Genomic DNA, 13,342 nt, shown 5'->3' with positions numbered 1-13,342 from the left:
CTCTGGTTGGTCTATGATGTTATGTTCTCTGGCTCTCCTATTATGTTATTTCCTCTGGTTCTTCTGTCATGCTGTGTTGTCTTGTTCTCTCACTATGTTCTCTAGTTGTTCTGTCATGTTATGTCCTCTGGTTGTTCTCTCATGTTATATCCTCCGGTTCTTCTCTCATGTTATGTCCCCCGGTTGTTCTCTAATGTTATATCCTCCGGTTGTTCTCTCATGTTATGTCCTCTGGTTGTTCTCTCATGTTATGTCCTCTGGTTGTTCTCTCATGTTATATCCTCCGGTTCTTCTCTCATGTTATGTCCCCCGGTTGTTCTCTAATGTTATATCCTCCGGTTCTTCTCTCATGTTATGTCCTCCGGTTGTTCTCTAATGTTATGTCCTCTGGGTGTTCTCTCATGTTATGTCCTCCGGTTGTTCTCTAATGTTATATCCTCTGGGTGTTCTCTCATGTTATGTTCTCTGGGTGTTCTTGCATCTTTCGGGGAACTCTTCACTGTTGACGTCAACAAACCGGTTTGGCAATATAAAGGTTGTGATCAAGTCACCCTTTACTTGTTTTTCTTCCATGGAAGAGAGATTTATGGCCTTTAACCTCTTAATTGTAAGTCAGCTCTCTTAATTGGTCTAACGTACGATAGGAAGATCCTGCTTTATATTCCTTATTCATATCCTTCAGTGTATGTGTGTATGTATCTCATTGGTCTGTGCACTAGTGTGTATATATATATATATATATATATATATATATATATATATAGACCACATAACTCGTGTTATTTATGCACACTGAGTATTATACAACATTCATCATGAAGTGTTATACACTCTCTCCACCATTCACGAAGCGTTAAGCCCTTCACATTCCGCTTGTCACCAAACTTGATGATTTTCTATAAACCAGAACGAGTGTAGAGCAGCACTCCATCCACCATACGGGCCCCTTTGACATACAAGATCACCTAATTTTTTTTTTTTCCCCCCCCGCGCTCGCTCACCCTTGTGAGTTTGCTAACATTAGCAGGTAACACATAGCGCCTTGCTATGTTCTCGACACCGATCGTTTTATAAAGCCTCTACCACAGGCTGTCACTGGTCAGTCTCTCGCTAGCAGACTCAAGCAGGTCTACACCTGGGGCGGAGGTTCCTCCTCCAGCCTCCCGAAGACAGAAGTAATCCTCTGTACGCCACCTGCTTGAAATAGAGTTTATTTTTGATAATGGAAGGTAAATTTTCCTTGTATCCTTCGACCACGACTACAAGCATATATATATATATATATATATATATATATATATATATATATATATATATATATATATATATATGTTTATATATATTTGAGCTGATAACGTATTGGTGTGTGACTGTAATGAAATAGTGATAGTGTTAATGATGTTGATGATAATAGAATAAAGGAAATAATAATGAAAATTATTATTATTATTATTATTATTATTATTATTATTGCTATAATCAACTATTAATTGAATTAACTGCAGCAGACAAAAGCCGAAATTATAAAGAAATGCAAACAACGGTAAACAGTGGAGTAATGAAATGAGTGTTCTAAATAGACAGTCTGTACCCAGAGGCACAGGGTAATGCACAGTGTGCTGGTGACTATTAAATTTCGTAGAATTTGAGATGGAACAAGCTCTTTCAGCAATCAGTTCGAGATGGCATAGTCTGCATGCGATTGTGGTGCTGAACTGCAACTCGGGGACGAGGGATCTCTGGTGTGAGATGACGGTGGTGGAGATGGTACAGTACATTACCCTGAACTGTCATATAAGATCCAGCTGATGGCCGGAGAGATCTGTATAGGGAGGGAGGGTATGCGAAGGAGGCATTAGTGAGTTTGGAAAGAACCTGATTCTCGTGTTGATGTGCGTGAGTTCAGACAGATGATATAAACACGATAGTCGGAAGACCTGGTGATGATGATGGTGGTGATGGTGGTATTTGAATAAATAGATAAAGAATTTATTACTTAATTCAGGCAGCCATTCGGTTCAAATACATAATTGAGATATCACATACTGCCATTCGGTTGTAAATACATATTTGAGATATCACATAATTGTGAGGTCATGACAGGTGTTGTGTGATTACGTGTTGAGGGGGTCATGTGTATGTATACGTGTAAGGGGAGTCATGTGTATGTATACGTGTAAGGGGAGTCATGTGTATGTATACGTGTAAGGGGAGTCATGTGTATGTATACGTGTAAGGGGAGTCATGTGTATGTATACGTGTAAGGGAAGTCATATGTATGTATACGTGTAAGGGAAGTCATATGTATGTATACGTGTAAGGGGAGTCATGTGTATGTGCACGTGTGAGGGGGTCTTGCGTATGTGCACGAGTGACGGCGTCTTGTGTATATGCATGTGCACATAACCATCCATTCCTCCACACACGTATGTATATATATATATATATATATATATATATATATATATATATATATATATATATATATATATATATATATATATATCTGTACGCAGGCGGAGATGGGCCAGGCGCATGCCTAGGTCTGTATATGGGCGTGATCGGGCTGGCCCGGGCCGCTTGGTGTGATCGGACTGGCCCGGGGGTGGGGGCCGGGCCGCCAGCTAAAAGACCTGCTAGCGGTTGACATCCCACGGGTGTGCGTGGGCCGCGCGCGCGTGTATGTAGAGAGAGAGAGAGAGAGAGAGAGAGAGAGAGAGAGAGAGAGAGAGAGAGAGAGAGAGAGAGAGAGAGATCCGTGAGCTCAGATGGGTGGGTCCTACCTCAGCAAAGCATATGATTCTGGCCCTAATGGTGAGAAGTGTGTGTGTGCGCGGGGCGCCCCCTCACCGCTCTGTGAACGGTATCTAGGATGCCTCCGTTGGGTCCGCTAGACCCCGCCTCCTGCTTGGGATTGTTTATATCCCACGCAATCCCCGGCTGCAAGCACTGACCCGGGCCAGGCGAGCCGCGTCTCTCTCTAACGGCTCGTGGCACCCGCGGGATTTGCATTTGACGTCGTCGGGTATTATGTGGGTCACAAGTTTAACGGGACAGATTGACCTCCTTATATCCAGCTCATGAAAACGACATTTCGTACGTTTTCTATCGCCTTCGATGAGACGTGTATGTTAAGAGATAATTGTTTTGGTCTCTTGTTTTTTGTTTCCGGGGATATGGCTCAGCCTGCTAGGTGATTAGAGGTCTATGAAGTGGTATGTTTCTGGTATACTTTGTGTGTGTGGTGTATGAGGGTATAATGGGATGTTGTGATTGGTCGCCTGTCTGTTGTATACAGGAGGCGCGGTGGGCGAACCTGTGATTGGCTGGCGAGCCTGTTGCGACAGCCTCGTTTGAAGGAAACGACTCCAGAGAGAGAGAGAGAGAGAGAGAGAGAGAGAGAGAGAGAGAGAGAGAGAGAGAGAGAGAGAGAGCTGCAGGCGCGCATCCCCCTCCTTCTCTGCTGGTCAATAAATAGATACTAAAAGTAATTAAAAGTCACTACATGAACAAGTGAGACAGTAGAGTGAAATGTGGATCATCCTTGATGCCAGGTTGGTAGTGTACCATTGACTTCTTTGGCTGTGTGAGGAACGTGATGGCAAGGTTCGATCCCTCCCACTCCCGTCGAGTGACACAGGAGCAGGTACCTGCCTTCCTCCTCCTCCTCCTCCTCTGTGTGCCAGTCCGTGTGTGTGTCATTATTTCCAGGGTGACACGAGCGTGGGAGGCATATATATATATATATATATATATATATATATATATATATATATATATATATATATATATATATATATATATAATGATGGCAATTAGCAGTTAATTTAACGGAGTTCGTTTTCCGTGCGCCGCAAGGTAATTAGGTGCACGTATCAGTAACCGTCTTTTATGTTTTTTTTAACTCTTGCCGTTCGTCCGTTACCCCTTTGACACGGCGGAGGTAATGAATATGCCTGGGTCTAGTGTAGTGGCAATGTGGGCGTGGGTGAAGCGGAGTGGGCGTGGGTGAAGCAGTGTGGGCGAGGGTGGGGTACACCCACGGGGGGAGGTGGGGGATGTGTTACCTGTTGCGGCCAACATTGTAACACTATCCAGGCTGATCCAGCGCCTCAGGCGGCAGCTTAAGCTTATTTCCTCGTTTGTCGACGACTTGAGGGCAGCAAGCGGTGCACACTCCCTCGCTCGTGGGGATGGCTGCCGGTGATGCTAGTCGCTCGTGGTGGTGGTCGCTGGTGATGCTGGTCTCTCGTGGTGGTGGTGGTGGCCGCTGGTGATGTTAGTCGCTGGCGATTCTGGCCTCTGATTTACCTAATGCTGGTCTCTGGTTTACCTAGAAGGGACATCAGAAATCTTCTACCTCCCCCACAGCTGGGTCCTGGCGGCTGACGTGGGTCGTTGGTCGAACAAGCTGTTGGAGGTCACAGGTCACTGGTTGGTCTGATGGATTTCGTAAATACTTAGATTTCTCCATTTTGCATCCCGTAGTGTTTCTCATGATTACAGCCGATGTCATAAATAGCCTTGGGCTTCGAGTGTTCAAGGTGTTCTCTCCTATTTTGTTCATTGCGTCTTTTGGTCTTAGAGGAAATATTTCGCAGTTTCCCATGCTTTCGCGCCAATAGGGAATGAAATCTGTGAGTGGGCTGGGGGCTATGTCCTCTTAGGATTTTCCAAGTGTGGATGATAATATGCCTCTGTCTGAGCTCCAGAGAACACAGTCTTAGTGATTCCAGTCATTCTCTGTCATTCAATTCCTTTATCAGTTCCTTGACTGTATCATCACCCTCCGTTAAAGATCTCCAGACACTTTCTAATTTGACATTCTCGCCCGCCTTGTGAGAGATGTTAGCACACAGCAGTATTGTGTGTCTTGAGGGGTGTCATTAACTAGGGTTTGTTTGTTTTTTTTTTCCTACTTTGTCTTGAAGGTCCGTAAGATCCACCCTTCCTTCTTTTTTCTGGGAAGAAGCAACTGTTGCTTCTGTTGTTTTGTTCCTCGTATCACACATCAGTACACTGTCTTGTGCACTATTTACTAGTGATAGGACGGGTGTCTTTCTCCTCATACTCATTAACGACGGGTTATATAGCACTGAGCCTTTCTCCTCAGCGACCGTCAGAGTCATCAAAAGACGCGAGAGGCGTCCAGCATCCTCACCGGGAATACCTCGGCCGTCCGTACGGTGTCGACGACACAGCCTTGACAGGACCCGGGAGTCCGTGTCTTGGAGGACGTTCGGCCTCGGCGTCACACACGCCTCTCGGTGAGGTTACCTGTGGTCGCAGCCATTGACCCTGACCCCGACCGTGGGTCTTGCAGCGGCGATGCCAAGGTTCTCACCTCCTCTCCCGAGTGCTGGCACGAGGGGACACACACACACCCACACACACACACACACACACACACACACACGTATGTGTGGGTGATGGTCGAGTCTAGGGGAGTGGGTGTGTTGGTCGAGTCTTGGGGGAGCGGTGGGTCTGGGTGTGCTGCTATACGAAGGGTCTGGCAGGGGGACTGGCACGCCAGCTCGGGGTGGGTACGCCGGGTCAGAGCCGGTCCGAAGCCGTCGTACAGATTTTCACATATAACGGAAGTCGTGTGTATAAACCTGTTTTCCTTGAGGGTGAATGAAGCGGCGGCTGCCAGTTGGTACCGACCCTTCCAGTTAGACACACTCCTCACACACCCCCTGGGACATGACGTAACGAGGGAGGAGGAAGGGAGTCAGAGAATTTACCCCTCGACCTTTTTAGAAGTCGAGAGAGAGAGAGAGAGAGAGAGAGAGAGAGAGAGAGAGAGAGAGAGAGAGAGAGAGAGAGAGAGAGAGAGAGAGAGAGAGAGAGAGAACGTGTTTATGGGAAATCAGGAATTTCCCCCCCATGTCATTAGGGTGATCTCAATGGACAGTTCGTAAGGGAGGATGGTATGTCTTCTTGAGGGGCCCAGTGACCATTGCTTGATCAAAGAAAGGGTTTAAGGGGGGAGGAGGGATTACCCTTTCATTTCTTCACACATATGTTACTTATAATTTCTTCACGCATATGTTACTTATAATACTTTAGAATAAATTGCTTTCGTTCTCCGTCGCTCACTTGGTGTATAGACGTTTATTTCGGGAAAGATTTTTCTTTTCTTTTGTCAGAGCGGATGTATTCCGGTATAGTTGGTGGACTGGTAATATTCTCTCTCTCTCTCTCTCTCTCTCTCTCTCTCTCTCTCTCTCTCTCTCTCTCTCTCTCTCTCTCTCTCTCTCTCTCTCTCTAATTCATGTACCTGACCCAGAGTGTGTACCTTAGATCTGACAGCCTCGGCAATGATGTAGGATCTGATGCTTATCAGAGTTACTTATTTTTAATAGTAATAATGATGATTATTGTAACAATAATTGTTATAATCATTATTATTTATTATTATTATTATTATTATAGTGATAATGATAAGATGAAAGATGATGGCTAATGGTTTATGGCACTATCCTCAGCCAGAGATTAAAAGTATAGAGAATATTAAGAAAGGGGACAGGTTATAGGGGTTTGGGTAGTTAAACAAATAGTTTTTACACAACTACAGGGTGAGGGACAGTATATTGTCCTCTGATTATAGATGATGCTCAGTGGTTGAGATGGGGGTGGTGTTGAAGCAGTCCGCACGAGTTTATGTGGGTTATATGCTGTTGTGGTACTGAACTGCAACTTAGGGACGAGGGATCTCAGGTTGGCAGGAGATGACGGTGGTGTGGATGGTGCAGAATCTTCCTTCCGAAGTAAGATAAGTCTCTATGGGGATGGTTTTAGAGAATCGGGAAGATCACTGTGTTGACTGTCTATCGATAGGGGGTGAAAGGGATCGAGTATGACTTGGTCTACGTCCCCCGTTGTTTCATAGGTAAGGGGGAAGCACAGGTGAGAATAGAGAGTGTGAAACTTATGCAGTTGTGTTGTTCAGGTATAAGGGAGTCCAGGTGCCTGACCACACAGGATCTACGTCTCTCCTGTGAGGATTAATAGACGTGTAGTTTCGGTTTAGTTCTTGGCTCATTGTCCCTGCAGGGTACGTCATGGTGACGCCCTGCCTCAGGGCCTTTATATCCGCCCCACATCATACAAAACACATCACCACCACCAGCAGCAGTCCTTCCCTCATGATGGGGGTGAGGGAGGCCGCTTGGAGCGCCCTCCTGTGGGTCTGGCAAGGTCGGTTGGCCCCTCCCGACCCTCACCCAGAACACTCTTGGCCAAGGCTGACACATGCACCTTGTACAGTCTCTCTCCCCACTCCCCTCCCAGTGCACTGGTGTGTCCTCCCCCCACACACACACTCACTATGCAGTAAAGGCTCACTACTCGTCTCTGTTATAAGACTGGCTGTCACCCTGATTCTGTTATTCGATTCGCTCCTAACTACACGTAAAGATATTTTTTTCCCCATTTTTTTTTCTGATAGATTAGTAATGATATCGATGATAACAGCCTTTTTGGATGGTGCCTCATGGATGATACTTTTATTATGTTAAATGTGACGTGGTTATGAGGATAAGGTACGAGGGGGGGGATGGATGAGGGTCGGATATGGCTTTGGGGGGAGGGGAGGAGCCGAAGCCAATGAAACGAAACGGACGCAGGGCTGGAGGCCATGGCTCTCTGTTTACGTAGACGGTAATCGTATTAGGAAGACTATATATCGAGGCTTCCCGTGCTTGCCATACCATGCCATGCTTTGCCATGTCATGACATGTCATACCGTGCTATGCCTTATCATGCTCACTGTACCACAGTACCTACCGTCTGTCCGAACGACCCTCCTGCAGCTACGGGTAACGAAAGCTCACATCAGTTACCTCCGTCATGTAGAACTGGATGCACGTTGAATATGTTCACCCATAACGTGTGCGTGTGTGTGAGGGAGGGAGGAAGGGAATCCTAGTGAGGATGAGGTGCAGGGAACATTGCCAGGGTTGCTTATAGGAGGAGAAAATACGACAACGTATAAAGAAACGTTCAGGAGTTCAAGTACACATCATGAAAACCGTGGATTGAATAGCACGTACATATGCCCTGGGAAGTGGATGCACCTGACGGTGGCGTCGTGTGGGTGATGCCGGCAAGAGCGTGATGATCCGGACCAGCGAGGAGGAGGAGGAGGAGGACGACCCTGTTGTGGGAGGCTGGAGGACGGAGGAGGAAACCGGGATGGGGAGAAAAACCTGGCGCTTAGTCGACCGCGAACCCGCGAAAGTATTTGATTATCGGGCGTGAAGCATCAGACGTGATGTTGCAAGGCACCAGTGGTGTTGGCGGCGGTGGTGTAGGTGTAGCGGGCGGCTCGGTGTAGTGTAGTGGGAGGTGAGATGGCATTGCTTAGCGTAGTGGTGCGTTTAGGAGACAGGATGAGTAGTGTTGTGGTTGGTGTACAAGTGGCGAAGTTGGTAGTGTAGGCACTGTAGTGAAGTGTAGTGTGTAGTGTAGTGGATGGCGTGTACGATACACATCCTAACCTCTCGTGATACATAGAGCGTTCTAAATAACGTACACGAAGCTTGAGATAACCTTGGCCCTTTAATCATGTCAGCACAGGGAAGGCCCTGCCACAGGCGTTCTGTAAGGCAGGAGGTGATAGTGAGAGTGGACCATCAGGTCTACATGACAGACCTTCCTGACGATGGCTCCTGAATATCTTGGGTTATCTCGGCCTCACATCCTGAGGCTCCTGTGCGGAAACTACGTGGGCAAAGTATAGATTCAAAAGTCCTCAGACTTGACGCAAGTTACATCCCTTATAATGGTTTCTTGTAATGTTATAATTACTACAAATGACGTACTTAGCATGCGTAACGTGTCTGGTCGACTGCGTTCCACCGGCGTATCGATAGACTTGAGAATGAGACGACTGAGGCCTTGAGAAATATACATGGCTGTCCCCAGACTTAAGAATTACTTCCCAGTGCGTATAGGACTAAGTGCACTTGCATACCATGGAGGAGGGATGGAGTACTTCAGTCTTACAAAACCGAATCCTCCGCGAGGTGGTGATGCAGATAGTGTTAGTCATGTGTGAGCCACTTGAAACTAGTAACACTGTAATGCAGTTAACTCTCAGTGTTATGGACAGTGTCCCCTTCATTCCCCTTGAGTATGAACTTCTTGAAATAGCTGTCATCTGCTAAGAATGTTTGTAAACACTTACGGCCGTTGAACGAGCGAGTCTAAATGGACCCCAAATAGCAAGCCACTCTCAAGGCAAACTCTGCAGGACGTAAATTATACAGAGTCAGGAAACAGTGGCACATTTCACCACCCAGATGAATAAGTAACTCGTACGTCGATATATTGTACCCACTGTACGCTCTCATAAAAATGACACTCTACACTTAAAGTGGAGAACATCTTCATAACTTTAATCGTTCCCAAAGCTCCCCTTTGCCTTCCCTGGCTGTCCTACCCTTTAACCCACCACACAACAGGGGCTACTTAGTGCATGCACGTGTTATCCTGACCAGTCCCTCTCACACCACTTATCAAGAGGCGGACAACACGCCACTCCTCCTCCCAGAGTCTCCCTCCAGCTCATCCAACAGTTCGAGGAAGAGGCACTTACACCAAACTCTCCACCGTCATTTCCTCTCGCGTGAGATCCCTCGTCCCCTAGTTAGTGTTCGCCGTCACAACCGCATCGAACCCATCCATCCGACCTGGTACAAACCGCTACCAGACCATCCCCATCCCCAACCACAGTAAACATCAGAAGTAATCCCCAGACTGCAACCTCCCCACTGTTTCTGTAGAGATTATGTATTACACCTCAACCCCACCCCATCCTCTTTACAGCACTGGTGTCTATATTGTGTACATTTCCTCTTGCACATTTTCAGCCTTTGGGCTGCATTTAATTCAGGAAAGTGTGTATTATTATTATTATTATTATTATTATTATTATTATTATTATTATTATTATTACCAATGCTACTACGACTACTAGTTATGATGATGATGATAAATAATAATAATAATAATAATAATAATAATAATAATAAAATAATAATAATAAATAGTAACTAATAGTAGTAGTAGTAGTAGTATTTACCTTGATGTCAGAGTGTACCAGGTTTATCTGTCTAGCCAGATACACTAATGTACACATCACGCTTAAGGGGATCCATGTCCCACCATTACAAAATGGATCATATACAACATGGTGTATAGAGAAGGTACCAAGATCAGTAGACCCGATGTTGTCACTTACTGAGTTAAGATGGGCTACGGATGTTTGCTTTGGGTATGTTAAACACGTGTATTGTGAAGTGTTTGGCTAAGAGATATGAACACACACACACACACACACACACACACACACACACGAGTACATCATGTCTTACTCCGTAAGAAAATTGAACCTTAAACCTTTTTTTTTCAGTGGGATGGCATTGTGTGGACATACTGTAAGCCAGTGTAGTAAAACCCACTTTATTACGGCCCAACATCTGTGGACCGTTGGTGTGGTGTGGGGGGTCTAACAAAGACCCTGTGTGACCTCTGTAATCCATTTGCGCTACGGCTAACAGGATGAACATGACGGCCACAATAAACTTGTCGCTGATCGCGGCAAAAATTGCATTAACTTGGAGTGGCGTGGGTGGTGTGTTAGTGAGTGGCGTGGGTGATGGCTTGTAGTGAGTGGCGTGGGTGGCAGTGTAATGGGCGGCGTAAAGTGGCAATGCGGGTGACGGGCGCCACCACCGCCTGCTGAGGTGGGTTCGGCAGACTTCGTCAGGTGACATTCTAACACTTCTGCAGGAGTTGAAAAAGTCAACAATGCTCTTCGTCCGTGTCCCTCACATGAGAAAGGTGTGACTGCTCTCTCTCTCTCTCTCTCTCTCTCTCTCTCTCTCTCTCTCTCTCTCTCTCTCTCTCTCTCTCTCTCTCTCATACATTATTCATATAATTTTTTCTCATTTATTGAGGAAGTATAAGGTTGACGTGTTTGTGTGTGTGTGTGTGTGTGGGTGACTCCTATAGTCACCCATGCACAATGACACACCACTCCTAACTCATGTGCGTGTATGACCCCTCTCATTCTCTCTCTTTCTCCCCGCAGGGCAAGGTTGTCATCCGGCCTATCGCCTTCAAGCCCGTGGCCTCCCCTGGGGTACAGGGGGGCGTGTCCTCCCAGGGCGGCACCATCGGGGGTTCCTCGCCGGCTGGAGGAGGTGGGGGCTTCCTGATCCACACGGGAGGCACGGCCGCCAACACGCCCCTCACCCGGCCAGACCCGCGCTACACCTCCACGCCCACGCTGGCCAGGGGCGGCATCCACCACTATGGCAGTAAGTACCAGCAGGCAGGGATGGGACGCGGGTGGTGCTGTGTGTGGTATTCCCTTCACTGGTCGCACCTCCGCCAGAGCCACCCAGCCAAGCATAATGTTCACAATAACATTATCACGTGTTCTAATGTTCTGCATGTGTGTGTGTGTGTGTGTGTGTGTGTGTGTGTGTGATAATCACTAATCTTCCCAGGGTTGACCCCTGGGGAGATCCCCTTCCAGCCAAAGAAGCGTCAGGTCTACCTAATCATTCATTTACGCCGTTCAGATGCGTCAGTGTCATGTCCCCTTCCGGCGTCAGTCAGCCGTGATGGAGCGGACAGACCGACCGTTCCCATCAGGGTACGAGTGGATGATGACTTCCATCCCCCCTGGGGAAGAGTTGATGAAGACTTCCATCCCCCCTGGGGGAGAGTAGATGATGACTACCATCCCCCCTGGGGAGAGTGGATGATGACTTCCATCCCCCCTGGGGAAGAGTGGATGAAGACTTCCATCCTCCCATGGGGAAGAGTTGATGAAGACTTCCATCCCCCCTGGGGGAGAGTAGATGATGACTTCCATCCCCCAGGGGAGAGTGGATGACGACTTCCATCTCCCCTGGGGGGAGATACTGAGTGGCGGCTCTGCTCGGTCTCCGGCGTTTATATATAAGTTCACTTCAGGCAGCATCATCTGGTTACACACGCGCCTTCGAAACGTGCTCTTTGTTGCCCTGCCAACCGGGTGGGTGCACGGTAGACTGGGCGTGCGGGAGTCCCTCCCTGGCTCAGCGACGGACCACGTTCCACCCAGCGCAGGTCGGCCTGTCCGTGCGCTGCTTCCAGCGGAGAGGCGCGCCCTGCATCCGTCCTTGTCACGGCTCACGCCTCCACCTAGCTAATTCTCTCTCTCTCTCTCTCTCTCTCTCTCTCTCTCTCTCTCTCTCTCTCTTTTACTGGCACCCCGTTGAAACTTAGGCTGTGAGAGTGTGTCCCTTGTAGACATCATACTGGCTCGTTACCCTTGCAGGGGGGAAGAGAGCCTCACGCACTTCCAAGGACACACACCCCGCGCTGTGACACCGCGAGGAATGACTTGCCAGGATTGTGGGATATATTAGCGTTATGCCTCCTGGAGGAAGGAAAGCAACACTGCCAGCTGTCTGCTAATGTGGTACCAGCTGACCCAACACTGACCTCGTCTCGTGTCTTCATGTGTGATGCTATTTGTTGTCTTCATTACCAAGGCAATGAGTTCAGATACCTCGGTGATTTACTACACTAATTCCACTTTTTTCAACTTGACGCATTATCGTTTTGTCTTTAATTGCCACTTTCCCCTTCCTTGTATTTTCGTACTTGAAATCCACGAATATTCTACAGCTTATTCCTACAGTGGACCTGCTATAGACGATGCCAGGTATAGTGAGTTTAACACTACCTCTTACCACGAGGGTTCGAACCTTCCTCTTATATTTGGCGAGTTCGTTTCATAGATCTTAGTGTAAGGGTAAGAATCCTACATCTGGTTGTAGATATTACATACGTCTGTCTGTGTGATCAGTAAAGTACATGTACACCAAAGCGTGCAGTGTATATATATGTATGAATGTATGATAATGTAAAGGTCTCATATTATTCACGTTAGGTTTTCATGTTTACTTCGTAAGGTCAACTTCGTAAGGTCAAATACTCCTTTTGTGATGTTGTGGTGGCAGGTTATGGCTGAGGGGCGGGCATGTAGAAGGCCCTCACTCACTCACTCACTCACACACTCTCTCACCTCTCTCTCCTCGATGTTTGCTATTTCGAGCCTTGGAGGAAGGAAAGGGTGGCTGGGTTAATTTCGTCCGACAGTCAGGAGAGAGAAGAAAATAAAATCTCTTTTCCCCTGACCTTCACAAATGACCCCTACCTGGGCGTCCCACCTTCACTGACCTCGTTGGGTCACCACAGGCGGGGACGTGTGCGTATCATGTTTCCTCGCTGGTGTGTGTGTGTGTGTTGAGTTACAAGTGACGTGCCATCTGGGGAA

The 13,342-nt window shown here is 47.3% G+C and overlaps 1 protein-coding gene across 5 annotated transcripts in view; it reads left to right on the top strand.

Annotated features, from left to right (window-relative positions):
* Positions 1-13,342, top strand: part of LOC139765540 (uncharacterized) — a 470,248-nt gene that overhangs the window by 447,053 nt on the left and 9,853 nt on the right. For all 5 annotated transcript variants that reach the window (XM_071693078.1, XM_071693097.1, XM_071693088.1 and 2 more), the window contains one exon: positions 11,099-11,327. In XM_071693078.1, coding sequence (XP_071549179.1) covers positions 11,099-11,327 — 229 coding nt within the window. The remainder of the gene's footprint in view (positions 1-11,098; positions 11,328-13,342) is intronic.

This window comes from Panulirus ornatus, chromosome 4 (assembly GCF_036320965.1).
Source record: "Panulirus ornatus isolate Po-2019 chromosome 4, ASM3632096v1, whole genome shotgun sequence".
NCBI classification, from domain to species: domain Eukaryota; kingdom Metazoa; phylum Arthropoda; class Malacostraca; order Decapoda; family Palinuridae; genus Panulirus; species Panulirus ornatus.
This window is presented reverse-complemented; position numbering and strand designations above follow the sequence as displayed.